This window comes from Nicotiana tabacum, chromosome 16 (genome assembly GCF_000715075.1).
Source record: "Nicotiana tabacum cultivar K326 chromosome 16, ASM71507v2, whole genome shotgun sequence".
Lineage (NCBI taxonomy): Eukaryota > Viridiplantae > Streptophyta > Magnoliopsida > Solanales > Solanaceae > Nicotiana > Nicotiana tabacum.
In genome coordinates, this window is record NC_134095.1 from 100,888,482 (window position 1) to 100,914,867 (window position 26,386).

At 36.9% G+C, this 26,386-nt stretch overlaps 2 protein-coding genes across 28 annotated transcripts; one reads left to right on the forward strand and one right to left on the reverse strand.

The window, feature by feature from the left end:
• Nucleotides 1-530: 530 nt before the first annotated feature.
• Nucleotides 531-11,052, forward strand: LOC107781982 (squamosa promoter-binding-like protein 2). Of its 26 annotated transcripts, none has more exons than XM_075233140.1 (6): nt 531-1,554; nt 1,691-1,797; nt 1,888-2,692; nt 2,889-3,025; nt 3,679-3,924; nt 10,257-11,052. In XM_075233140.1, exons 3-6 carry the CDS (start codon nt 2,025-2,027, stop codon nt 10,574-10,576), a joined length of 1,371 nt encoding a protein of 456 aa, XP_075089241.1. In that variant the 5' UTR covers nt 531-1,554; nt 1,691-1,797; nt 1,888-2,024; the 3' UTR covers nt 10,577-11,052. The 26 variants fall into 26 exon arrangements, with proteins under 26 accessions (XP_075089241.1, XP_075089240.1, XP_075089256.1 ...); XM_075233139.1 differs by having other exon boundaries at nt 1,934-2,692; XM_075233155.1 differs by having other exon boundaries at nt 1,957-2,692.
• A 464-nt stretch (nt 11,053-11,516) lies between these two features.
• LOC107781981 (uncharacterized) lies at nt 11,517-21,640 on the reverse strand. Of its 2 annotated transcripts, none has more exons than XM_016602795.2 (5): nt 21,180-21,640; nt 19,591-19,694; nt 19,252-19,365; nt 11,771-11,854; nt 11,517-11,701 (listed from the first exon to the last, which is right to left on the reverse strand). In XM_016602795.2, exons 1-5 carry the CDS (start codon nt 21,439-21,441, stop codon nt 11,645-11,647), a joined length of 621 nt encoding a protein of 206 aa, XP_016458281.1. In that variant the 5' UTR covers nt 21,442-21,640; the 3' UTR covers nt 11,517-11,644. The 2 variants fall into 2 exon arrangements, with proteins under 2 accessions (XP_016458281.1, XP_016458282.1); XM_016602796.2 differs by having other exon boundaries at nt 19,591-19,691; nt 21,180-21,608.
• Between the last annotated feature and the right edge of the window lie 4,746 nt (nt 21,641-26,386).

Below are 26,386 nucleotides of genomic sequence, written 5' to 3' on the forward strand. Positions count from 1 at the left end.
CAGAAGAAATTGAATCGATATTTAGAAAAACAAAATTCAACCAAATGTCACTACATAAATTATTTCAGATTGGGATGCAAGCAAAGATAATGTTGTAAACATTATTGCCATGTATATAAATGCTACCTTTTTCAGCCAGTTTTTTCTAGGCACTTATTATTTAGAGGAAAATTCCCTTAGCAACAGTGGAATTAGTTAAGAAAAGAGATGAAAACTAACCTGTAAAAACATTGTTGGAAAGAGACGAAGACTAGGGAAGTACGTCGTTGACTAGTTGCACGTAAGAAAAAAGATGGAGACAAAGTACTTATTAGTTTGGTGAATATAATATAAATAATAGGGTAAAGGGTAAAATTGAAATATAAAATAATAAGTGTGGGCATAATTGGAAAGGAAAATACAGAATAATCCCACTACACCAATTTGGTTGTTTCATAAAATAGAGTTTTTCTTGTTCCGGAACAATTGATTTAACAATACAATACAATCAGTTTTATATTAACAATCAAAATAAATATTGTATTTGGGGTAACAATACAATATAACCGGAAACAACCATCCAAACAATACGCAAGAATAAAGGTTAGGAGGTAGCCTATAAAGCTAGAATATGTAAATGACTTTTTCGGATTTGAGGGTGCAAACTTATGTCAGATGACATTCTTTCCCTCTAAATTTAACTGGTGCCTATACTGCAAGGAAGAAAACAAGCAAAAAGTAGGGGCGAAAGGCAGCAAATGGTCAGTCTCTCTGTTACAGTAAACAATTTACAACAGTGAACAAACCGTCAAACCCACGCTGTGATCGGCTCTTTTTTTCTTCATTTGGTAAAGTGAGAATTCTCCAAATTTAGCTTCGCTCTTTGATTGGTGGGCAGTTTTCCCTTCATTTCCTTGTTGAGAAAACTATTCCCATGTTGGCTTAAATTATTTCCTTATCTCTATTGGGTTTCTTTTTCCTGACTTCTTTGTGCTAGTATTTCCAAAATAAGGGAAAATTTTCTGGGGGATTTGGGCCCTTTTTCATATATTTGCTATCTTGATTCTATCGTAAACGATGTCGTCTGATGAGTAATAGTAGTATTAGCATGGACAAGTTTCTCATCTACTTTCGGTGTTGATTTCAATGAAACCCTAGATGGGGGACCATACTAAGGATTAACTACCCTTGTGGACAAAATCTATAATTGCACCAGAAACTTCTTTCACATTTTGAATCTGCTTTCATAATCAAGTGACGAATGCTACGATCATCATTGAATAAACAAAATTAAATCTGCTTTACATCAGCATCAGCCTAAATTGTTCATTATTATCCTTTCAGGCGCTGATGGAAACTTAATCATTCAATATTTATTTGTTTTTGAGAAACAGTGACTGAAAACGATGTCGTGGTGTTAATAAATTGTATACAAGATAGTGTAACCCATATCAGATATTTGTGGTCTCTGACTGAATTTTTATACAAGTCTTTTTCGAGCAGTTATATATCTTTTGTCTCTTAGTCAACCATAGTTTTAAATTCTTGTCTGCTACTGAGAAATCAAGCACCTTGGTAAAAGTTAAAATCACGTTTTCACTTTTATCTGGAGTTGATGATTATTGATTCTTTGTGCTTCCTACTGTGTATTTTGATTATATATTGTCTTAATTTGCTTCTGCTTGCTTTGGGTTATTGAACTGGAAAGAAGCTCGATTAGAAAGAAGACGGTTTTTGCAATTAGTGAGTTACAGCTATGGAGTACAACATCAAGTTTGTGGACAAGCTTAGTTGCATCATGGGCTGATGAGCCTCAATGTAAGGTTTCTTCTTCTGTGTTTAATCTTATTCGATTTTTCTTTTATCGTTTGGCTTCTTCATTCTTGTTCTCCCTATTTTCTGATGAAGCTGGGTATTTGCCCTTTTTGGTGAAATTATGTACTTGTCCGACTAGGAATATGTTGTGGGGTTATGCAGATCTGTTACCCGGTTTCTTGTGCATGCTGAAATTTTAGTGGAGCCGTGTTGTTGTTTCTTTTTGCAATATGGAGTGGAATGTAAAATGGGACTGGGGAGACCTGATGATGTTTGGTTCGGAGGCCTGTGGAAGTCTGAAAGAACTGCAATTAACAGATTGGGGAGTTGATCAAGAGGGAGAACTTGATCGCAGATCGTTCAATCTGTCAGGGTTTGGCGGTAGTGTTGGTGGTTATGGCTCTGACATGGGGCGTAGTTCTTCAATCAAGAGCTCAATATCAGCTTCTACTGACTCTTCACCAAACGAGACGCTGAAAGCATCCAGCTTCACTTTTGAAGCTTCTAATGGCTCTCAAGGGAATCTTGGTAAGGATGTGGAACAGTGCAGAGATGAGCCATATGGATGTTCGCCACCCATGGAGGCTTTGATAGGCTATGATGGACCATTGACTGGTCTGAAACTTGGTAAGCGAACAGTTGAAAGCAACAGTGGTGGAATCAATGTTAAGCTCCCGTCCTCCTCCACAATCCCTGTATCATCTGTTAGTGCAGCAAAGAAAAAAAAATCATCTAGTCAGAATGCACTAATTCCGTGTTGTCTGGTTGAGGGCTGCAATCTTGATCTGTCTTCAGCTAAAGAATATCACCGAAAGCATCGTGTTTGTCACAGTCATTCCAAATGCCCAAAAGTCATCATAGGAGGTGCCGAGCGGCGCTTTTGTCAGCAGTGTAGCAGGTAAAACTCTCATTTGATGGGCCTACATTCGGGCATCTTGTAGTTAGATGTTTGGCTTCCAAAGTTTTGTTAATAACGTGTTCTTCTGGATGTATAGCTCCTATGGCTTTTTTTTTTTTTTGGGGGGGGTGGGGGTGGGTGGGGGGGGGGGCAATTTTGAGATCATAATGGCCCATTTCTTCTTTCCCCACTGAAGGTTCCATAGCTTGTCTGATTTTGATGAAAAGAAGCGAAGCTGTCGCAGGAGGCTTTCTGATCACAATGCACGCCGCCGCAAGCCACAGCAGGAAACTATCCAATTTAACTCGACTAGGCTTTCTTCATGGTTTTATGGTATGGTGCCTATGTTAAGATTGGGCTTCTTCTGAACTATAACATGATCATTCATATGAAAAGCTTCAGCAAGAGCTACAGGAGAAGAATAATATAACATGAACAGGAATGTGTGGCTAATTGTCAGTGTTTCTAGTAGAAATTACTTTTCTGGAAAACAACCAATTTCTGTGGCATTTTCTTGCATAACTCCATACATTTTAAGACATCAGATATCAGTTTTATTCAATTAAATAATGCATGCCTTGTGCTCCGACAATTGTCTTTTTCGAAAGTAAGCCCACGAGGTGCTGCATGTGAAATGAGATATGCTCCTTATGTTTATCAATGCTTCTACTGACTTCGGAATATGGCTTTTACTTAGTCTTCTATAGGTATCATACCATCGTGTTTCCTTGCACATGCTCTGCCAGTGGAGGTTTATCCAACTTTTAGTTCGCCTCATCTTACATTTTCCAAGTTCTGTTGTCTTATTATCCCTTTCTTGTTGTGGTGGTGGTTGTGGATATTGTGGTTGGGGTATCAGCAGGGAACTAACTGAAACCTTTTATTTTCAGGTCTCTACCTTATCATCTAACTAAAAGACACTTCTTACATTGTTTTGTTTTGTGCTTAGCCACTAAGTATCATTTTATGTGCTTCTACATTTACAGATAATAGCAAATCGATGAATTTTGTATTCAACAATGGCCTCCTTCTACAATCTAAAACTACTGCGGATTCTACCTGGGGAACCTCTGAAGTTCCCAAGTTCACAATAACAAGAGGGTTAACTTCAAAGCCTTACAGAGCTGGCAGTATTAATGTGCAGTCACTTGTGGGGGGAATCAAGCTTCCAGGGGCTACTAAAATGCAGACCAATGCATCCAAGGGCACCACCACCGAGTTCTTCAGCCAAGGTTTGTTTCACGACCAAGGAATCCCGCCCTATAATTGTTTCTGTTTGTAGTTCTCCTATATTATGCACGAAATTCCATCATTAATCTTTTCTTTTCTTGATCTAATATAAAGATCTCTGCTTTTGTGTTGGATATTACTGCTTTTGTGTTGGATAGACTGCTATTATTGCTTTTGATAAAGGAGCATATTGTGGGGTTCTACAATAATCTTTTAGTGAATCTGAAAATTGGAGGCCAAAGTGGAATAGGGATGATTTAAATAAACTATCAAAGTAGGAAAAAGAATGGATTCAGAGGCCTGTCACAATGGAAGAGGTGGAAAGGGTTATAAAGCTGTTTAAAGGAGATAAGGCACCAGGTCCAGATGGTTTCAATCTACATTTCTTTCAAAAGTGTTGAGTATAGTCAGGGGTAATGTGTGGAATACTGTAGATTTGTTCTTTTAGGAAGCAAATTTTACTAAAAGCTTGAATGCAACTGTCATTGCTTTGATACCAAAAAAGAGGGAGGCAATAGAAATAAAGGATTTCAGACCAATCAGCTTATTGGGGTCTGTATACAAAATCATTGCTAAAGTGCTAGCAGAAAGACTCAAGTTGGTGATAGGGAATTTGATATCAGATAATCAAAATGCATTCATAAGAGGGAGACAGATTGTTGATGAATCAATGGTTGCAAATGAATGTGGAATATTTTCTCAAAACTAAAAGACAAGGGGTGTTATGCAAATTAGATCATGAGAAGACATATGACCATGTTAACTGGGCATGCCTACTAGATATCATGAGACAAATGAACTTTGGGGAAAAGTGGATAAGTTGGATTGACTATTGCATCTCCACAGTAAGATTCTCAGTTATTATCAATGGGAATCCTCAAGGTTTCTTTAAATCTATTAGGGGGATAAAACAGGGGGTCCTTTATCTCCATATTTTTTGTGTTGGTATTGGAAATTCTCAGTAATATGCTGAAAAGAGCAGAGCTAATGGGCTGGATCAGAGGTTTCAATATCAGAAGAAGGGGTGATGTTAACTGTGATATTACACATATCCTCTATGCAGACGATACCTTGATAATTTGTGGAGCAGAGAAAGAACAAATTTTGTACCTAAGGGGGGGTTCTTTTAGCCTTTGAAGCTGTCTCATGATTAAAGGTGAATCTAGCAAAGAGTAGTTTGTTCAGCATTAATGCAGATCACAGTATAGAGGAATTAGCAGATGTAATGGGATTTAAGGTGGAGAATTTGCCTACAGTTTATTTGGGACTTCCCCTAAGTGCTAAGAAAAATGAACAAAGGATCTGGCAGGGAGTTTTGGATAGATGTTCCAGTAAGTTGACTCCGTGGAGAAAGGAGTATTTGTCATTGGGAGGCAGACTTACTTTGGTTAGTAGTGTGTTGGATGGATTTTCAACTTATTTGATGTCTCTATTCCAGTTACTTGCAAGTGTGGAAAAGAAGTTAAATACTATGAGGATTGAGGAGTAACTTCTTATAGGAAGGAAATGCAGATAGAAAGAAGTTACATTTGGTAAAATGGCAAAAGGTAATAACTGCTAAAAAGGGAGGTGGCATGGGGGTTAGAAACTTGAGAATGCACAATAAGAGTTTAGTATATAAATGGTTGTGGAGATAAATGATGGAAAGGAAAGCACTTGGAAAAAACTTATAGATGCCAAATATGTGAAGAAGGATACATGGAGGCATGCAACTGTTCACAGGTCTACAAAAGGTAGCATATGGAGCAATATTAGTAAGTTGTGGAATGAATTTCAACAGCAAATTAGACTGAAGTTGGGAATGGAAGTAAAATCATATTATGGACTTAAGTATGGGTGGGGGTGTGAGGTTAAGTAGCAGATTTCCAAGCCTATATATTTGCTCTATTAGCAAAGATGGACATGTTGCCGAGTCTTACTCCACAAATGGCTGACAATTAAACTTCAGAAGAGGATTTAATGACTGAGAGATGGAAGAAGTGGGACAGATACTCCAATTTTTTAGCACAACGGTGATAGAGCAAAACAAGGAAGATCGATTGGTATGGACATCAAGTAGTGATATGCAATACTATGTTAAAAGCAGTTATAACAACATCCCGAAACAATCTGATTCTTATGATTCTAATTGGCCTTGGAAAATGCTATGGAGAACCAAAGTGGCTTGTTTTGGGTGGGTTGCCATCAGAGAAGTTTTTCTTACGCAAGATAATCTACAAAAAAAGAGGCTCTAGTCTAAGTAGCAGGTGCTATTTATGTGAAGAGCTGGAAACTGTTAACCACCTGTTTATCCACTATAAAATTGCTAAACAGTGCTGGGAGCTTTTCTTGAATCTGTGTGGTGTTTCTTAGACTATGCCTTCAGACATATAATCATTATTGTTTAGCTGGCAAAGACAGACAGAAGATAATAAGAAGTAAGAAGCAGCTTTGGATAACCATTCCTTTATGCATCTTCTGGACCATTTGAGAAGATGATAGTGCTGGCTTTGCGAATAGGAGAATTCGCATCTATAGAATTAAAAATAATTGTATGCAAAAATTATTTTTTTGGTGTAAACGACGTTTAGTTGAGAGTGTGGATCAGTATTTAGAGTTTTTGGATTTATTAGGAAACTTGTAACTGAAGTTCTGCTGCTTCAGGTGTTTTACTGCTCTTAATGTAACCTTTGTACCATCATGGTACCTTTATTAACAAAATCTTTACCTTATCAAAAAAAAAATTTACTGCTAGTTCCCTCTAAAGATTTCTATCAAGTTATTGGATAATTACTAATGAGCTTTTTGTGGCTGCAATAGTATCTAAGTATAGCTTCCGATATTTGCATTATAACCACATGGCTTGCAAGAGTACTGAACCTTCCTGGTGAACCTATTGGATAAATTTCATATTCTGAATGTTCCTTTTCTGACACTGACCTATATCTGATGAGTGACATAGAAGCACCCTATTGAAAGCTTTACTTTTATGCCATAGGAAACCCTTGTTTGTTGGGGGTATTATAAAAATTTAAAAAAAAAAAAAAAAAAACCCAAACAAACAAGACAAAGATTGGTTTTGCAAATTATAGAAATGATTGGTACTAAAAGGTAAGAAAGTGTCGTGTTGTATGGGACTGAGTCCTGTGTGACAATAAAGTGCCAACGTTACTAAAAGGTAAGTTTTATAGAGCAGTGGTTAGGTCTGCCATGTTGTATGGGACGGAGTGTTGACCGGTTAAGAACTCACACAGCCAGAAGATGAAAGTAACAGAGATGAGGATGTTGAGGTGGATGTGCGAGCATACAAGGATGGATAAGATTAGGAATGAAGATATTCGAGAGAAGGTGGGCGTGGCCCCCATGGAGGACAAGATGCGGGAAGCAAGACTCAGATGGTTTGGGCACATTCTGAGGAGGAGCACTGATGCACCGGTGAGGAGGTGTGAACGACTGGCTGTGGTGGGCACGAGGAGAGGTAGAGGGAGACTTAAGAAGTATTAGGGAGAGGTGATTGGGCAGGAAATGGCGCGACTTAGGATTACTGAGGACATGGCCCTTGACAGAGAATTGTGGAGGTCGAGCATTAAGGTTGTAGGCTAGGGGGAAGTTGTGAGTATTTCTACAGCGCACTAGAGTGAGACTAGCCAGTTAGGAGTTAGTCTTAGGATGCTACTGGTCAGCTACTGATGCAGGGCTTTATCTGCTGGATATTATTGTATCTTCCATCTTTTTCGTATTTCTTATATTTCTTATATTGTTATTTTTTATTTTATGCTATGTTATGTTATTTTATGTTATTTTATTATGAGTCTACTGATAGTACTAATATATCGTCTCTTGTTGCTTTCTTAAGCCGAGGGTCTCCTGGAAACAGCCTCTCTACCTCTCGGGGTAGGGGTAAGGTCTGCGTACATATTACCCTCCCCAGACCCCACTTGTGGGATTATACTGGGTTGTTGTTGTTGTTGATTGGTGTTATCTGATTTGGGGTTGTTTATCCTTAATTTCTTTCAAAGGCCTAATGCTAGCTGACGAGGGTTCAAGTTCATAAGATATGTTCAATTGCAAATTAGCCAAATTGTTTTATTTCTAAGACCTAAAATAATGATTGAAGCTGAATATAGACAGTCTTAACCAGTTTGTTGGTGGGAGATCAACTGGTTCGGAACACCTAACTTGGATGTATCAAAAACTAATAAAAGTTTGCAGTGGTTGTGGATCGTTAATTTTTTTCTCTCTTCTTACACGCATAGTATCTAGGAAAATTAAAAGATTTAGGTGAAAACATAAACCTGTTACCACCTAGTACCACCTCAAGGTTCACAACTGAAAGAGGGTGAGATAATAAGTTTCAAACTGGGGTGCGGATATCCAGTATGGGTGCGGATCTAGATGTGGGATTCTTCATCACTTAAATTTTAGGATTCTAGGATATGGTTCGTAGTGTGGATACAAGGGCTGGAATATGGCCAATAAATGTAGTACGACACATAATTATATATTTCGATTAATTAAAGTTATTGAGCTAAAATTGAATATTCAATCAATCTTTATTTCTTGATCAAAGATGTAGTCAAAGCACCCAAGGTACGTTGAGTCATGCTCTTTTTTATTTTTATGAAATGCGAATTATCTAGGCACAAAGCCAAACAAGTCCAGATTAAGTCAAGTTCTTGCTCTATTTTTTGATATTTTAGCCTAACTCATTGATTAAGAATTAAGAGACTTGCTGAATTTAGTACCAAAAAACCCCCTCTTGGCGAGAAGTCAAGAAATCTACACCAAAAAAATGAATCTAATTAGGTTAATTTAAGGGATAGAGAATATGAGATAGGGAATATAGATTCTTTTGCATCTCGATTCAGTTTTACTCTGGTGTGGATCCCACACCCATGACCAAATCATGTTGGATCGACACAGGTGTAGCCGGGATTTTGAAAGGTCTAAGCAACATAGGTGAGAATGGTTAAGTTGGTTCCCTCACGCTTCACATTGTAAGCAATGTTGAAAAGAAGTGAAGTGTTCAGTAGCATGTGTTATATAAGTAATATGCACTAAACATGTCAAAAATTAGGGGTTGCAAAGGTTTACTTCTTTACTTTATAGCTATGAGTAAACTTGTCAAGTTTATTTGAAGGTACTTGGTATCTAGTGCTGGTACACCCAAAGAGGGTAGCCCGACTATCAAAGAGCTAGTCAGTGGCATATTAGGTGAATTTGTCCCATTTGTCTTAAACTTTGGTGGACAAAGTTATTGATTGCATGTGTTGGTGGAGAGTTGCATGTGCTCCGTGGATTAGTCGAGGTGTGGGTAAGTTGCCTGATTACCACTAGCAAAGAAAGGTTATCTAGTGCTGACACTTTTCATTTGATGGAATGTAAAGACTCCATCAGGTACTCTTAGAATATATATTTTCTTTCATTGGCCGAGGAAACCATGTGCAGGCGGCTAGAAATGTAGTACATTAAGAAGTAGAACATAGTTTTCTTCTTGGATCTGATTGAGAACTCTTGGGCGAGCCAGAGAAATGCTGGGACAAAATTTGAGTTAGGGTTTATGTTGACTAGCTTGATTGTAGGAAACTTAGTTTTAGGAGATTTGATTACGTTGACTAGATTGATTGTAGGAAACTTAATTTTAGGAGATTCGATTCTGTTCTAGGAGATTTTATTCTAATTGATTTGTGTAATAACTGTAATTGACTTTCTTTCCTAAATTAGCCATAGGAACCTCGGTATAAATACTAGTGCCTATTGGATGTAAAAACATACTGAAATACAAGAGGTTTCATTCTTCTTCGTGAAAAAGATGCGTGATGGGAGATGCTTGTGTGTTTGATTTCTTACGCAATTTGCCTCCAGCATTGATAGGTTTCTGATCAGAGTAAAGATGTAAATGAATTGTTGGTTTCCTCTTGTAGATAGTATAAAAACATTTAGTTTATATAGTATGTAAACTAATTACAAGGCTGCTGGTAGCAGAAGAATTTTCTGCCCCTTGTAGGTATAATAGGAATCACTTATTTGAATCCATTTAGTCTGTTTTCCTTCACGATTAGCCAAATTGTGTTTGTGGAAGGCTTCTAAGGAGAAATTAAGAGAGAAGAATGTAGAAAATGTTATGCTTGTCACCCTGAATCGTGAAAGATGCTATAAAGTTTGAGGGGAAGCAGTCTTTAATCAGTTTTCTGAGAGTTCTCTTAATTTCACACGGAAGTAACTGGAAATACTAGATAATTAGATTCACCAAAATGTTTAAGAATACACAATATGTCATTACTTTTATTTGAAAAAGTATATTATTATTGTGATTGTTTGATTATTAATCTAAACTCTTTGGTTTCTCTATCAGGTGTGAAGGAGAACATGTTGTCTCTCAATATGGGCGCGGCACCAGAATTACCTTGTGCTCTCTCTCTTCTGTCAAATAAATCTTCATCCGAGCCTGAATCTACTTCAATTGGCCACCCCACACATGTAAACCAGATCAGCATAACGGAGCAGGTGATTCCTGAGAATTTGCCACTTGGGTCCACTGATCTCTGGCAGGCTGAGCAATATCTACTCAATCCACGCATTCATGCTTTGGTTGCTAATGGTTATAGTGGTGGTAGCTTTCAGCTTTCCAAAGATCCATTTGACAATTTCTATTTCAATGGGTTGATGAACTGACACTGGGGATACTATTCAACGAACCCCTCAACGTCAGGATTGGATTTCAGTTTTTGGCTTTGCCATCTCCATTTAAGCAGGAGTTGTTAAACTGGGACCCTAACCAGATGGTTCATAAGTAGGGTACTGGAAGCACTCTGTCATTCTAAAGTGGCAGAACACATGTACATGGAGTTCTGGACATTGAACATCCCATCTTGGGAAAAAAACTTTTGATTGAAAATGTGCAGTAAAATCTTTGATAAGAAAAACTTAAATCAACAACAGGAGTTTCGAAGAGTTGTAATGTTTTCTTGTTTCTGCACTTTGACATGATGTTACCACACAGATTTGATGTGTGGTATCTAAAAATCTCAAGACAGTTAGATTTATCTAAAATCGTTCTGAATTGTGGATGTAGGATTTGGTTGAATCTGGTTTTACCGTCTTTTTGTGTAGATGTATTGGCATTAAGTAATCAGTAGTCTTCATTTCTCTATGCTTGTGGATGTTTGTACCCAAGCTTATGATTATCTTTCCCTAGATCTACATAGGGGATCAAGAAATGAAAAGGAGGAAGGGAATAGTGAGAATTGAACTCATACTTATTGTTCAAAGACTTTCACGAGTACCGCTAGACTATAAAACTTACCCTTAAAACATTTCAGAGTTAAAGTTGGATCAATCTTGTTTGCAATGAGACTAATCCCCCTCCAATGCTGACGTGACAAATACTAATTTGGTAAAGTATATGATGAACTTCCAAGGATTATTATTGAAAACTTGGTTTTTATGTGTAGCTCAAGTAAAAAGCTGTTTTCCGCTCACAAATTTTTAACTTTCGCACGAAGTGACTAACACAACTGCTATGTAGGAGCACAAAACGAAGGATACTCCGAGCGCAGGGATGACTATTCACTAATGAGTAAAACCACATTAGTTTGAAAATGAAAGATTCTGCTTCATTTAAGGATAGACGTGATGAATGATTAACTAATAGAATGTTTAGTTTAATGGATATATAAGAAAAGGAAAGTTAAATTACAGTATGAACGACATACTCTCTTCCATTCTATACAAAAAAGTAGTTTACAGAAAGTATTTCATCCTGACATCTCTCTTCATGGCCTTGTATACAGCTTGAACCTGGATGAGGGCGACAAGTCATACAATAGATTATGATTCACAAATTTAAGGTACAAAGGATAATAATACCTGCTCACTAGAAACAACTTGAATGGGTCCGATATTTACTGATACATATTTCCCCCCTGAAGATAGCTTCTGCCTCACCTGGCCCTGCATAGAAGCACAAATACCTTAAGATATGGGTCCAATCCAGTTCTCCCTTGTCACACACATTAAGGTACAATCCACTTCACATTCTCACACAATGTGTATTGTTAATTACAGAAAGCACATAGGAAAGAGGCTCAGAGACATAAAGATTCACACATACACAATCTAGAGCAGGTTGTTATACCGACCTAAGGTATTCTGGCCAGTAAATTATTTATTGCAGTCCATATAGTTAACTACTCGATTTGCTGTGCTGAGAAAACAGACATCCCTTTGTAATGCCTACCTCTTTATGTGAAGCGCAGACATTTCTGTTACAGATGCAGACATAAGAAAGACAACTTTTCCCCAAAGATTAGGACATGAAACAATGAGGATTTAACCTGATGTATCTTTTTAATAACCGAGAAATTCGCTATTTACAGTTTTGAAGCTCGGTGGGTTATGGGTCGGCTCCTCTGCTTTTATCTGCTTAAATATCAAACTTGATTCAAAGCATGATTTGAATGTGATCAGCATCAACCAAACGTCCGTGCTGAAATACCTTTACTGTTTAATCAAAGCTCTGAGGACTATGAAAACCAATGCATTTTACTAATTGCGAGAAAGCATGGGAAAAAAATATGTTATTGACTTGTTCAATTATAATATAATGAGCCTTATTTATACAATACATATCCTATTTAGGGATGGCAATGGGACGGGGCGGGTTTGGCAAAACCCACAAAAATTTCAACCCGCCCCGCCCTGCCCCACTTAATTTTTCTTTTGTTTTTTCTTTAATTTTTTTTAGCCGAAGTGACAGTATATTAAGACAAAAGGCTAAAAGGCTACCCACAGTCAATGTCATGTCGATGTTCATCAATTAATTAATGGCTAAAAGGCTTATACCAGTTTGAAGAAAGCTTATAAATAAATAAGTAAAAGATGGAATGAATAAATGCAAAAGAATATGAGAAATATTATGGTAAAAGATTTTTTTCAAAGTGCTGTGCAGAAAAATGGATATGCAGATTAGAAAACATATACAAATTTAAGTGTAAACGGTTAATCTATACAGTAACAAAGTGATAACTACGATTCAAGCAAACTCCTAAATTTTTTATAAAACTAAGACAAAATGCAAAACAAATAAAGTAAGAACTGGATCATTTCTAAATTCTAATCCAGGGTACTAAAATAAATCTAATCATGATCTGGAAATTTCCAAATAGTATCTTAAATTCTTCAGTAGACCCACTTCGGCTTAATTTTGGTTCATCCAGAATTTCATACTCTCTTCAGCTTAATTTTGGTCCATCCAGAATTTCATACTCTCTTTTAATTAATTGCCCCAAAAAAAAAAAGGGTCAGCCCATAAAAGACCAAGTTATTCTAAGATGCCAAGTTAGGAATTAAGATTGATTTTATGATGAAGTGGATTAATTTAATTCAAGTCAGCTTTTTTATTCAAATTAAAAGAATGTGAAATTGTAGTTGAAATGATTGCTTTGTTTCAAAAAACTAAAATTCAAAGTTGTCCCGCATTGAACCCGCATTAAACCCACAACCCGCTCCGCTTTAAAAAATTTTAAAACTGTTTTAACCCGCCCCGCCCCGCATCAAACAAAACCAGCCCAGCCCCGCACCTACCCAGCCCCATTGCAATCCCTAATCCTATTCCTATTATATGTAGGACTAGGACTATTTACATATTATTTACATAATTATCTAACACTCTCCCTCAAGCTGGTGCATACAAACCATATGTACCAAGCTTGTTACAGATGTAACTAATACGAGGATCAGTGAGGGACTTGGTGAAAATATGATCATTCGACTTCACAAACTTTGTAGCAATATCTCCGGAGAGTATCTTTTCTCTGACGAAGTGACAGTCAATCTCAATGTGTTTAGTTCTCTCATAGAACACCGGATTTGATGCAATATGAAGGGCGGTGTGATTATCATGCATAATTTCCATCTTGCTGATCTCACCAAATTTCAACTCCTTGAGCAACTGTTTGATCCGAACTAGCTCATATGTTGCCACAGCCATTACCCAATATTGTGCTTCTGCACTATACCGAGCACCCACATTCTATTTTTGCTCTTCCAAGATACCAAATTACCTCCTACTAAAACACAATATCCATCAGAAAGTGATCCGGCCCAATCAACATCTAAGTATCTAACGATCTGCTCATGGTCTCAATTCTCAAACAATAATTCTTTGCCCAGAGCTGATTTTATATACCGAAATATGCGGATTACTGCATCTCAATGACTATCACATGGAGAAACCAACCGACTCACAACACTTAAGGGAAAGAAAATATCAGATTTAGTCACTTGTGAGGTAATTTAATTTACCAACCAGTCGCTTATATCTTGCAGGATCACTAAGCGGCTCCCCATGTCCTGACAGAAGTTTAGAATTCGGATACATAGGGGTGTCAACTGGTCTACAAGCTGTCATTCTTGTCTTCTCAAGAATGTCCAAAGCATACTTCCCTTGTGAGATCACAATACCTGAGCTAGACTGAGCGACCTCAATACCTAGAAAATACTTTAATCTGCCCAGATCATTAGTTTGAAAGTGTTGAAAAAGATGTTGCTTCAACTTAGTAATACCATCCCGATCATTAGCGATAATAACAATATTGTCGACATAAATCACAATATAAATGCAAAGATCTGAAGCAGAATGCCGATAAACACAGAGTGATCAGCTTCACTAGAAGTCATGCCAAACTCCTGAATAACTGTGCTTAACTTACCAAACCAGGCTCGAATAGACTGCTTTAGAACATAGAAGGACCGGCGCAACCAACATACAAAGCCACTAGACTCACTCTGAGCAACAAAACCAGGTGGTTGCTCCGTATAAACTTCATCCTTAAGGTCACCGTGAAGAAAAATATTCTTAATGTCTAACTGATAGAAAGGCCAATCGCGAACAACAGCTATGGATAGAAAAAAACGGACTGGTGCTATTTTAGCCACGAGAGAGAGAGTATCACTGTAATCGAGCCCAAATATCTGAGTATACCCTTTGGAAACAAGATAAGCCTTTAGTCAATCAACCAGGCCATCTAGACCAACTTTGATTGCATACACCAACGACAACCAACAATGTATTTACCTGAAGAAAGAGGAACAAGCTCCTAAGTACCACTAGTATGTAAAGCATATATCTCGTCAGTCATAGCCTGTCGCCATCCTGGATGAGACAGTGCTTTACCTATAGACTTAGGGATGAAAATATAGGACAACGATAACACAAACAAATAATGGGGTGATGATAGACGATGATAACTTATGTAGGACTAGAATTAAGTGTGGACCGTATACCTTTCCGAAGTGCAATCGGTGGACTAGGAGGAGACAAATCCGCAGTAGAAGAAGGGTCAGGTGCAGGACGTGAATCAACTAGGTATGATGCTGGGCACGAATGACAATGATAAGTCAAGAATAGTGTTCCTGTGGCTGGGGATCTACGAGAAGCAACACTAGATTCCTCAACGGTTGGTATAGGTAAGACTTCTGTAGCTGAGGATGTCGGCGGAGCTGTAGTAATCTCCGCAAAAGTCGGTATAGGTAAGACCTCAAATATATCAAGGTGGTCAGCAACGGTAAAATAGGGTCTAGACTCAAAAAATGTGACATCAGCTGACATAAGGTACGTAACGAAGATTAGGTTAGTAGCAATGTTATCCCTTTTGAACACGAGAATAACCAAGGAAGAGATACTTAAGAGCACGAGGAACTAACTTATCTTTCCCGGGGGCTAAATTTAGAACAAAACATGTGCTCCCAACTAAGGTTACAGCAAAAACAATACTGTATACGGAATTTGATTCTAAATGGGAGATGAAGGCATTCGATTAATCAAATAACAAGCCGTGAGAACTGCATCACCCCAAAAACACAACGGAACATGAGACTCATGAGAAGTGTGCGAGTAGTCTCAGTGAGATGCCTATTCTTTCTCAATGCACCCTCGACTTTTCAGTCATTCATGAATGATATTTTCCGGATCATTTGCGGAAATTTATTTTAGTATTTTTTGATGATATTTTGAATTACAGAAGAGACTATGCTTCTCATCTTGAACATTTGAAGGTTGCTTTATCTCAAACAGAACCAACTAGTAATCAACACATAGAAGTGCATGTTTTGGGCAACTTAAACTTGAATATTTGGACATATCATCTCCTCTGAAGGAGTGCAAGCAGATCCCTCTAAGAATGAGAGTATGATATCTTGGCCTATTCCTAGAGATATCAAGTCCTTGCAGGGATTTTTAGGACTCACTGGGTACTACCAAAAGTTTGTCAAAGACAATGGTAAGATTGCTTCCCCATTAACAAATTTAGTAAAGAAAGATGTTCATTTGCAGGGAGAATAAGCTCAACAAGCATTTGAGGCATTGAATTGAAGTTGGCTATGACTCAAGTATCCGTCTTAGCGATGCCGGACTTTTCTCAACCTTTTGTAATTGAAGTTATTGCTTCGGGATTTGGTGTTGGTCCAGTTCTAATGCAAAATGGTAAATCTACTACGTATTTCAGTAGAACGCTTTCTTCTAGAGCAAGACAATGCTCGGTATATGAACAGGAGCTAATGTCCATTGTGTTAGCTGTCAAAATATTGAATCACTACTTGGTGGGTCATCATTCTATTATTAAAACTAACCAAAAAGCCCTTAAATTTTTGCTAGAATGAGTTATGGATGAGAATCAGCCAGTGTTGTAAATAGCGAGCGCTATGTCGCTAATAGCGAGTGGCGATGCGAAGCGAGGCTGTGTCGCTATTTTTGTCAGTTGCGTTGCGTTTTAGAAAAGGAGTGCGCTTCTGCCTTTCTCTGAAAGGCGAGAAGCGCTGAGAGGCGAGAGGCGACCTATTGTGATGCTTTTTGAAAATAAAGAAAGTTAAAATGAGGCACAATGACTTAAAAGCAAAAAAAAAGAGTTTTTCTTCTATTCACATAGCAAACATTTCCCTACACTAGTCTTGACATTATATGCGATTTGAATCGTTAAATCATGAGATTCAAAGGCTAAAATTGGATATTTTAGACCTACACCTATAAATGATAAAATGATGATTTGACCATGCAAATGACATTAAATTTGAATTTTGATAATGGATTTGGATTCCTTAGCTTATGGGTAACTAGGTTATGAACTTTGTTTCGAGATTTGACTAGTTGATCAGAGATCGATCTTGGAGTTGACCAAAAGTTGATTTTTACTTCGAAACTTCCTAAAATTATGAGAATAGTTGTTCTAGACTAATTTGGACCTGTTATTCATGATTTTGAATAGATTGAGGTAAACAGAGATCTTTTGAGTGAGTTTTGGAGATTCAAGTAAAGGGGAAGTTCCCATTTTTTAGGCAACTGAGACTTAAATTCTTAGTTTGCTTGCTTTTTCTTAAAAGCATGTTATATATGTTACTTGTATTAAAACTACCTTGTTCTTGTGCATGGGTGAGCATGAACTTGCTTAGCTAGTTTTGAAGTTTCTATCTTAGACAGAGAGAGGTCCTAGCATGTGTATATATTTTCATGATACTTTCAGTAGTTGGCATGTTCTTTACTTGACCGATCGTACTCATAGCTCCACAGCAGCCATAGGAGCTTCAACAGTTCTTCAGCATGTAGCAGCATTATGTCTACTTTCATTAGTTGTATTCAGGATCTCTGATTCAGTTTCTTTACTTGTATATCATTTCTATATTTGTATTGCTTTGCATTGATATATTTATGCACTACCAGCGACTTCTACAGACTTGCCACAGGGAGAGCGAGCTGATGATCTTGCTGGGTCTTTTAGACTCACAGTTACTGCCTGTGCGCAGGTTCCAGTCGGGAGCAGTGATTCCAACTCTGTCATCAGCCATTTAAGTTGAGGTGAACCACCACTAGCTCGTGGAGGCTGCTTCATCTATTATCAGATTTTTAGTATTTCCTTTGTTTTCGAGTTGCGTCTCGCATTAGTTATCCTCAGATTCTAGTGCTCCATAACTTAGTCGGATTTGGGTTGTAAGGTTTGTTTTGATACTTGTACTTTGTTTTTTGCTGTCTTTATCTATTATGAGACAGTTAGTAGTATTTTCCCATTCTCTTTTATACGATACGAGCATGCTTTAGCTTAGAGGGTTCACCTAATGGGTAGTTGTTCATTAGGTATCCTGTCATAACCTAGATCCAGATTTGGGTCGTGACCTGATTCATACCACATAGCTATGAATTTGAAGTCAAGACAAAGATGGTTCATACACCACTCTGACTTAAAAACATTACAGTAATTCCACAGTCCCCTTGACTCTTCAAAATCACACACAGATAGGAATGCAGATCACTTTACTTTTCGAGTTTAACGGGAGATGGTGGGTCATCTTGAGCTATTCACTAAAGTCAAAAGCTCATAAAATTTCATGGTTCTTTCTATTCTTGTTTCTTCAAATTTTTGTGTTTGAACTTCATAGTGTGATTTTCATCTACTGTAAATACACTAAAGCACAAATCTATTACTGACCGTCATAATTTCCCTTAATTAACATATTCAAGAATGGAGGTTAAATTAAACCACCTTAGTTCAGGAAGCTCGGTAACAGCCAAGGAGTGGCTTTTTTCAATCTTAACTGGAAGCACTTGATTTGAATGTCAGTATAGAAACTAAATTTTTTTTTGGGGGGGGGGGGGGGGATAAGCAAAAAAAGTTACGACACTGTAATTCTTCAAAGCACACATTTTTTACTTAAACCTCCCAGTAATACAAGGAATAGTCATAATTCAGAGTAAGCAACAACTCTTTCAGAAGCTTCTCTACATTTTCATATGATCTAGCTAAGTCTAAGGGAAATATACTTTTCCTATTTATTTTACTGTAGATGTCATGTTTTCAAATTCAAATCTCGATCAACTCATGAACAGCTGAAACAGTTGGGCAATATATAATACTTCATTGTAAGGAGAATTGCAGCTGAGCAGCATAGAACAGCTCAATCTGAAGCACAACCCAAGAACCCTCCCGTTTCCTCATCACAGAAAGTTATATACATTCTGAACATTATCTTTCCCAAGAACAAAGAGAAGCTGCTATTCATTCACACAATTGTAGTTGGTTCATAACTTGATTCATCTTCAGCCCAATATTATATAGAGGTCAAGCACGCGCACGGCCAATAGTTTAACATCTCTAGCATAAAAGACAATAATCCTCCAATACGCAAATTTATACATAGAATGGCCAAAAACAAATAGCATAGATCGAACTAATCCCAAAAAAACTAGGCATGTAATCCTCCAAAAATTTTGAAACCTCATACTTAAATTTGAGCTGCCACTATAGTCATTAAATTTAAAATAGAGGCACACTGAGTTGAGTATATTAACTAATTCCCCTTACCTCGGGAACAGGCTGTTGTATCACTGACTCTACAGCAACAACCATAGAATGCACAAAATCATCACCTCCAGTACCAATAGCTGTAAAGCCTCTTTCAGTGGGGTAAGAATTCACCTTTAAGTAAAAGAGCATTTATCAGCTTCGCCTCAAGTATAACAGATGTTAGATGCAAACCTTCTATTCTGAATCTTCTAATGTTTATCAAGTTATTTATCATTTCTACAAATATGAAGCATTTGATGTTATCTTCAAAGCTTCAACTTTAAACCATTGTCTAAACTTCTACATTATTTTATGTTACGAAAAATAAAAATTGGTGATGAATCCAGGAATTTGCACCTTCTTATCAAGAGCAAGCCACTCATTAGTTGAATCATTATGCACTGTGCCCCCAATAACAACGTTAGTAGTTTGTCCAACTCGCCCTTCTGTCTTGGACACTTCTGGAATACCCTCAACGGTTAGAATTGTGAAAAAGTTGCTCATATAATTAAAAGAAAGAAGAAAGAGAAAAACAAATAGGTTTAAATACTGAAAAGAACTTCAATACCCTGCCAGGCACCTCTAAAGAAACTAGAAAAATATTATCTTAAGCAATTGAGAAACAGAGTAGCCCAAGATATAGGTTCATATTCTCTACTAATTTTTATCCTTCCACCATTAAGTTACTCTAAGGTGTACACATTTTTATGCACAATCAATCTCCCTAAAAAAACTTTAGGTGGTAAAGTGAAATTCCAACGCATAAAAGAAAGAGAAAGGGGGTTTGGGGTTAAGTTAAGAGATTCCAGTAGCTAAATAAGTATAACAATATTATGCCTCAATCCCAAGCACTTGGGGTCGACTATATGAATCTCACTGTTCATGAAGCTCCATTTAAACCCAGTAACTAAATAACCATAGCAAAAAGAAATATATTCATACATCATGTTAGCAAGTTTTCAGACGTTGAAATGGATGTGTGGGTATACCAGGAAAGATAAGATTAGGAATGAATATATTCGGGACAAGATGGGAGTGACCTCCGTGGAGGACAATATGCGGGAAACAAGGCTGAGATGATACGGTCATGTGAAGAGGAGATGCATAGATACCCCGGTGAGGAGGTGTGAGAGGTTGTCCATGGTAGAACTGAGGAGAGTTAGAGATAGGCCTAATAAGTATTAGGGAGAGGTGATTAGGCTGGACATGTGACAACTTACTGAGGACGTAACACTTGATAGGAGGGTGTGGAGGTCGAAAATTAGGGTAAAAGGTTAGTAGGTAGTCGTGTGTGTCTCCATTTCATTAACATAGCTTTAGTATTAGTCTTGTATTTTTGTTTTTCCTTACTCGCAGTTTTTCATTCCCTATATGTTGTTCTTTCGCTTCGGGTATTATCCTTTTATCTTGTTGTTGTTATTGCTTATTGTTTCTATTTTTTTCATCTTTATTTGTGCCGGGAATCTATCGAAAACAACCTTTATACCTTCTCAAGATAGGATAAAGCTCTGTATACTCTACCCTCCCCAGACCAGGGGCGTAAGGGGGCCGAACCCACTTCGCCAGAAAATTACACTGTACATATAAGGTAAATCTATTTTGTACATCTATATATTATATTTTGAATCCCCTTGACACAACTGAAAAGCATAGCTTAGTGGTAAGGGGGTTCAAAACCTTTATAAGGTCTCTACTTCAACCCCTTATCGAATATCCTGCCTCCTCCACTACCCAGACCCCACTTTACACAGGGTTTGTTGTTATTATTGCATGTTAGCAAGCTTTGTTATTTAATATATTAGCAAGTTATAGTACGATCGAAGCAAATAACTACTTCAGGAGAACCCGAGAAATAAATAAAAACTCAGAATCAGGCTCAAACAGATTATGACAAAAAAAAAAAGTAAGGAAATTATTTAGTTGAACAAAATATAATGGTTATGGACCTGAAATGGCCTTAAGGATAACTTCTTGAGGAGGACCTTGTTCGAGATCATCTTGAGAGGAAGATGGGTTTTCGTTATTGGAGCAATTGAGAAGCTGACTTCTTCGTGGGAAGCGATAAGTTCGGGCGTAAATGAGTTTACAGCCACAGCACAAAACGGGTACGGAGAAGGATTTGTGGATAGAAAACAATACAACGGGAAAAGAGGTCGGAATACAGGGTTCCTTTAAGAATACTGTTCTGAACACACTCCTGCACGCCATTGTTTGATGATCCTTCAAATATCAGAACTATTATGCACAGAAATGAGTAGCAGTAACTGTTGAGTGTACGGTTTTGCCCCTGATTTTTAGAGCTTAGCAGCTTTTGCTTGGGCTGCCAAGTTCCACCTGAACCAGGGTGATTCGCGCAAATACCACACTTCGCTACCGTTCTTGATTTTTTGATTTCCCCTTATTACTAGGGCAACTCTTTTCACTTTTGACCATAGTTATGCTAATATTATTTGTTTGATTATTTGGTATGTTATATTAATTTTGGAATTGTGAATTTTATGAGTTTATTTTGAAATAATTTATTTTGAGATTATTATTTCACTCTCTGGCAAATATAATTATCTCGGTATTATTATTAATTTTGGGATAATTTATACCAAGAATTGTAACCAAATAAGGGATAAGGCAAATACCAAAAGTTTATTTTAGGAATAATTTTGCTTATAATCATACCAAACAACCCCTAAAAGTTCGCCTATGAGGCAAGCGGGGTAAAAACATTAAGGGGTCGTTTGGTTGGAATATGATTTATATCGGTATAAGTTATGCCGGTATAAGTTATATTGAGATAAGTTATGTTGTGATTAGTTATATTGGGATTGTTGTTTATTCATTGTTTGGTATGTTGTATTAAGAATGGCAATTGCATAATTTCTAAAAAGAAGGTATAAGTTATACCGGTGCTAATTACCCCACCTTCTATAAGGTATAAGTTATCCTAGTGTTAAAATTAATATCAGGATAACTTATACCTGGTTTGCTAACCAAACAGAGTATTAAAGTGATATTAGACTTTTATACCATCATCATACCTTCTTATACCTCGTACCAAACGACCCCCGAGACCATCCATTTTCAAGGTCGTTAATTACAACCTCTTGCCCGAACTAAAGTTTGCCTCTGGTTGTGCCGGACATTCACTAGTGTAACTTGTGAATTACCTGACATGTCCTATTATATGCGAAATTAATAAATTATTTTACTCGGTTTAACTTATGTTTGCTAAATATCAAAATTAAGTAGTTCTTTTTTTATAATTTATACTCATTCAAGTGAAGGATTCAATTAAGCGTCTTCAATTAATGGATTTGTGCCTTCAATTACGTGATTTAGATACACACTTTTCATTTTTTTTCTTTCTCTCTCTTCCTCCCAAACGCCAACTACCACTACTGATTAAGTTAAAGTTTGAAAATTTGAAAATAGTTTATACAATTTGCTGCAAAAATTTTTTTTTATTCGAAATCAACATACAAATTTAGTTTGTGATTAGCATAGAACTTAAATGTAATTTTTATACAACTCATCATACAATTATAATACAAGTTTCATACATAAACCCAAATCGAGCAAGAAAATGATATATGATATAATATACAATTTATTTGCAACTTTCATACGATATTCATATAAATTCAATATAATTACAACAACATAAAATCTTCTTGCAACTCATTATACAATTATAATACAACTTTCATACAATTTGCATACAAAATACATATATATATGTATGTATTTTGTATCTGATTATCGTGTATTCTTTTTCCTCTTTAATTTTATTCTGAAATTAAACTGAAAGGTTGTTGATTCACCAGTAGCGTTAGCGTCAAAGGCATTGTATTTATGGGCCAAGAGAAGATGAAATTCCCGTAACGGCTTGGTTACATTGAGTGGTGTCAAAATAGAGAGATCTGCTAAGTATTCACTAATGGCATCTTTATCGAAGATTGAGGGATCATCAGTGAGAGGTTCACGGCGAATAATGAAGTCGCCAGCATTCAAGGCCACATGAGTCTTTTACCATGATACTGGACAATCTCGGATGTTTTACCAATATGGAATTGCTTATTTTTTATGTGACAGCATCAACGTCGATTGGATCATCAGTGAAAATGGAACAATTGAGTACTTTGGTACATGTTATAAAATAAAGACGATAAAGTAAAGACAAGTATAGAGAAAAACTTTTATATTATTCGAATTCAAACTGAGGTACATAATGAACTGAAATCTCTTCTATTTATAAAAGAAAGGAAGCTGTTGTGTAAGCTGCTACTATACTAGATATGGATAATTTTCTACTGAGAGCAATGTTTATCCATAACGGAGTACTGAAAGGATAAGCTTATTATACCCGATATGGATAATCTTCTACCGGGGGTAATGTTTATCCATAACTGGGTACTGAAAGGATAAGCTTATTATACCCGGTATGGATAATCTTCTACCGGGGTAATGTTTATCCATAACTGGGTACTGAAAGGATAAGCTTATTATACCCGGTATGGATAATCTTCTACCGGGGATAATATTTATCCATAACCGGGTACCGAAGTGATAAGCTTCTTCAGGAAGTTTATTTCCAATAGAGTATTAAATAAATAAACATATTTACGGTGGAGTCCCATATAGATAAGCTTCTTCAAGAAGCTTATTTACAACGGAGTACTAAACGAACATCCATAATATAATATATTTATAACACTCCCCCTTGGATATTCATTAAAAGATAATGTGCCTCATTAAAACCTTACTAGGAAAAACCACGTGGGAAAAAATCCCAGTGAAGGAAAAACAGTACACATATTTAGTAAGACGCATTGGTAGGTGCCTCATTAAAAACCTTATAAGGAAAACCCCATGGGAAAAAACCTTAGTAAGGGAAAAAGAGTGCATCGCGTATTTTACTCCCCTGATGAAAACCTTGTTTCAAATATTTGAGTCTCCGCATTCCAATCTTGTATACCATCTTCTCAAAAGTTGAAGTTGGCAAAGATTTAGTGAATAAATCTGCTGGATTATCACTTGAACGGATTTGTTGCACATCAATGTCACCACTTTTCTGAAGATCGTGTGTGTAGAATAATTTTGGTGAAATGTGCTTCGTTCTATCTCCTTTTATAAATCCTCCCTTCAATTGGGCTATGCATGCAGCATTGTCTTCGTATAAAATTGTGGGTCTTTTCTCACATTCCAAACCACATTTTTCTCGAATAAAATGAATTATTGATCTCAACCATACGCATTCCCTACTTGCTTCATGAATAGCTATTATCTCAGCGTGATTTGAAGAAGTAGCAACAATAGATTGCTTTGTGGAGCGCCATGATATGATAGTACCTCCATATGTAAATACGTAGCCGGTTTGAGATCGAGCTTTATGGGGATCAGATAAATAACCTGCATCTGCATAACCAATAAGGTCTGCATTATTTTTGTTAGCATAAAACAAACCCATATCAAGAGTTCCCTTTAAATATCGCAATATATGTTTAATCCCGTTCCAATGTCTCCGTGTAGGAGAAGAACTATATCTTGCTAGTAAATTAACAGAAAATGCTATGTCAGGCCTTGTAGCATTAGCAAGATACATTAGTGCACCAATTGCACTGAGATAGGGTACTTCGGGACCAAGGAGTTCCTCGTCCTCTTCTGGAGGTCGGAACAAATCCTTATTCACTTCAAGTGATTGAACAACCATTGGTGCACTCAATGGGTGCGCTTTGTCCATGTAAAAGCGTTTTAAGACCCTTTCTGTATAGGCAGATTTATGGATAAAGATCCCGTCTGCTAAATGTTCAATTTGCATACCAAGACAAAGTTTTGTCTTTCCAAGATCTTTCATCTCAAATTCCGTCTTAAGATATTCAATTGCCTTTTGGAGATTTTCTGGAGTTCCAACAAGATTTATGTCATCAACATAAACATCAAGTATAACAAATTCTGATGCCATTTTCTTTATAAAAATATATGGACAAATAACATCATTTATGTAACCTTCTTTCAGCAAATATTCACTAAGGCGATTATACCACATGCGCCCAGATTGCTTTAAACCGTACAAAGATTTTTGTAATCTGATTGAATACATTTCCTGAGATTTTGCTTCAGGCATTTTAAATCCTTCAGGGATTTTCATATAAATTTCATTATCAAGTGAACCGTACAAATAAGCTGTAACTACATCCATTAGATGTATTTCAAGTTTTTCATGTAGTGCTAAACTGATGAGATATCGAAATGTTATGGCATCCATAATAGGTGAATATGTTTCATCAAAATCGACTCCAGGTCGTTGTGAGAATCCTTGTGCAACAGGGCGAGCTTTGTATCTTTCAACTTCATTTTTATCATTCCTTTTTCACACAAAAACCCATTTATGACCAACTGGTTTTATACCAGCAGGTGTTTGGACTACTGGTCCAAAGACCTCTCTTTTAGCAAGTGACTTCAACTCTGATTGAATTGCCTCTTGCCATTTTGGCCAATCAGATCTTTGTCGACATTCTTCGGCAGATCGAGGTTCAAGATCCTCACTATCTTGCATAATATTAAGTGCAACATTATATGCAAAAATATTATCCACCACTATTTCAGATCGATTTAAATTAATCTCATCACCGATCGAACTTATTAAAAGTTCCTCACTCACATGAGCTTCGAGTTTATTGATTTCTTTAGGAATCTCAGAACTAATCAGATTTTGGGTCTCTTTAGGAGATCCCTTCATAGTATCGTTTTGATCATTTGTCGATTTTCTTTTTCGAGGATTTCGATCCTTAGAACCCAAAGGCCTACCACGTTTCAGGCGTGCTTTAGGTTCACTATCTCTCATTATAGTAGATGGTCCTACTGGGACATCAATTCGGATAGGCACATTTTGCTGGGATATGTGACTTAGTTATCCTTTTCAAATCAGTAAATGCGTCTGCCATTTGATTTGCTATATTCTGTAAATGGATGATCTTCTGGACCTCCTGATTACATATAGGGGTACGGGGATCAAAGTGAGATAATGATAAATTTTCCACACAATTTCTCTTTTGATTTCCTTTTTCTCTCCCCCTAATTGTGGAAAATTTGTTTCATCAAACCGACAATCTGCAAATCGAGCAGTAAATAAATCTCCTATCAATGGTTCAAGATAGCG

Bases quoted from the DNA above. Each gene is read 5' to 3' on its own strand.
- LOC107781982 (XM_075233138.1), top strand. From the start codon at position 2,025: ATGGAGTGGAATGTAAAATGGGACTGGGGAGACCTGATGATGTTTGGT. The intron at 3,026-3,678 runs GTATGGTGCCTA...CTACATTTACAG, and splicing joins GCTTTCTTCATGGTTTTATG to ATAATAGCAAATCGATGAAT. The intron at 3,925-10,256 runs GTTTGTTTCACG...TTTCTCTATCAG, and splicing joins CACCGAGTTCTTCAGCCAAG to GTGTGAAGGAGAACATGTTG.
- LOC107781981 (XM_016602795.2), bottom strand. From the start codon at position 21,441: ATGGCGTGCAGGAGTGTGTTCAGAACAGTATTCTTAAAGGAACCCTGT. The intron at 19,695-21,179 runs GTCCATAACCAT...AGGGTATTCCAG, and splicing joins TATCCTTAAGGCCATTTCAG to AAGTGTCCAAGACAGAAGGG. The intron at 19,366-19,590 runs GTGCAAATTCCT...TTTTACTTAAAG, and splicing joins GGCTTGCTCTTGATAAGAAG to GTGAATTCTTACCCCACTGA.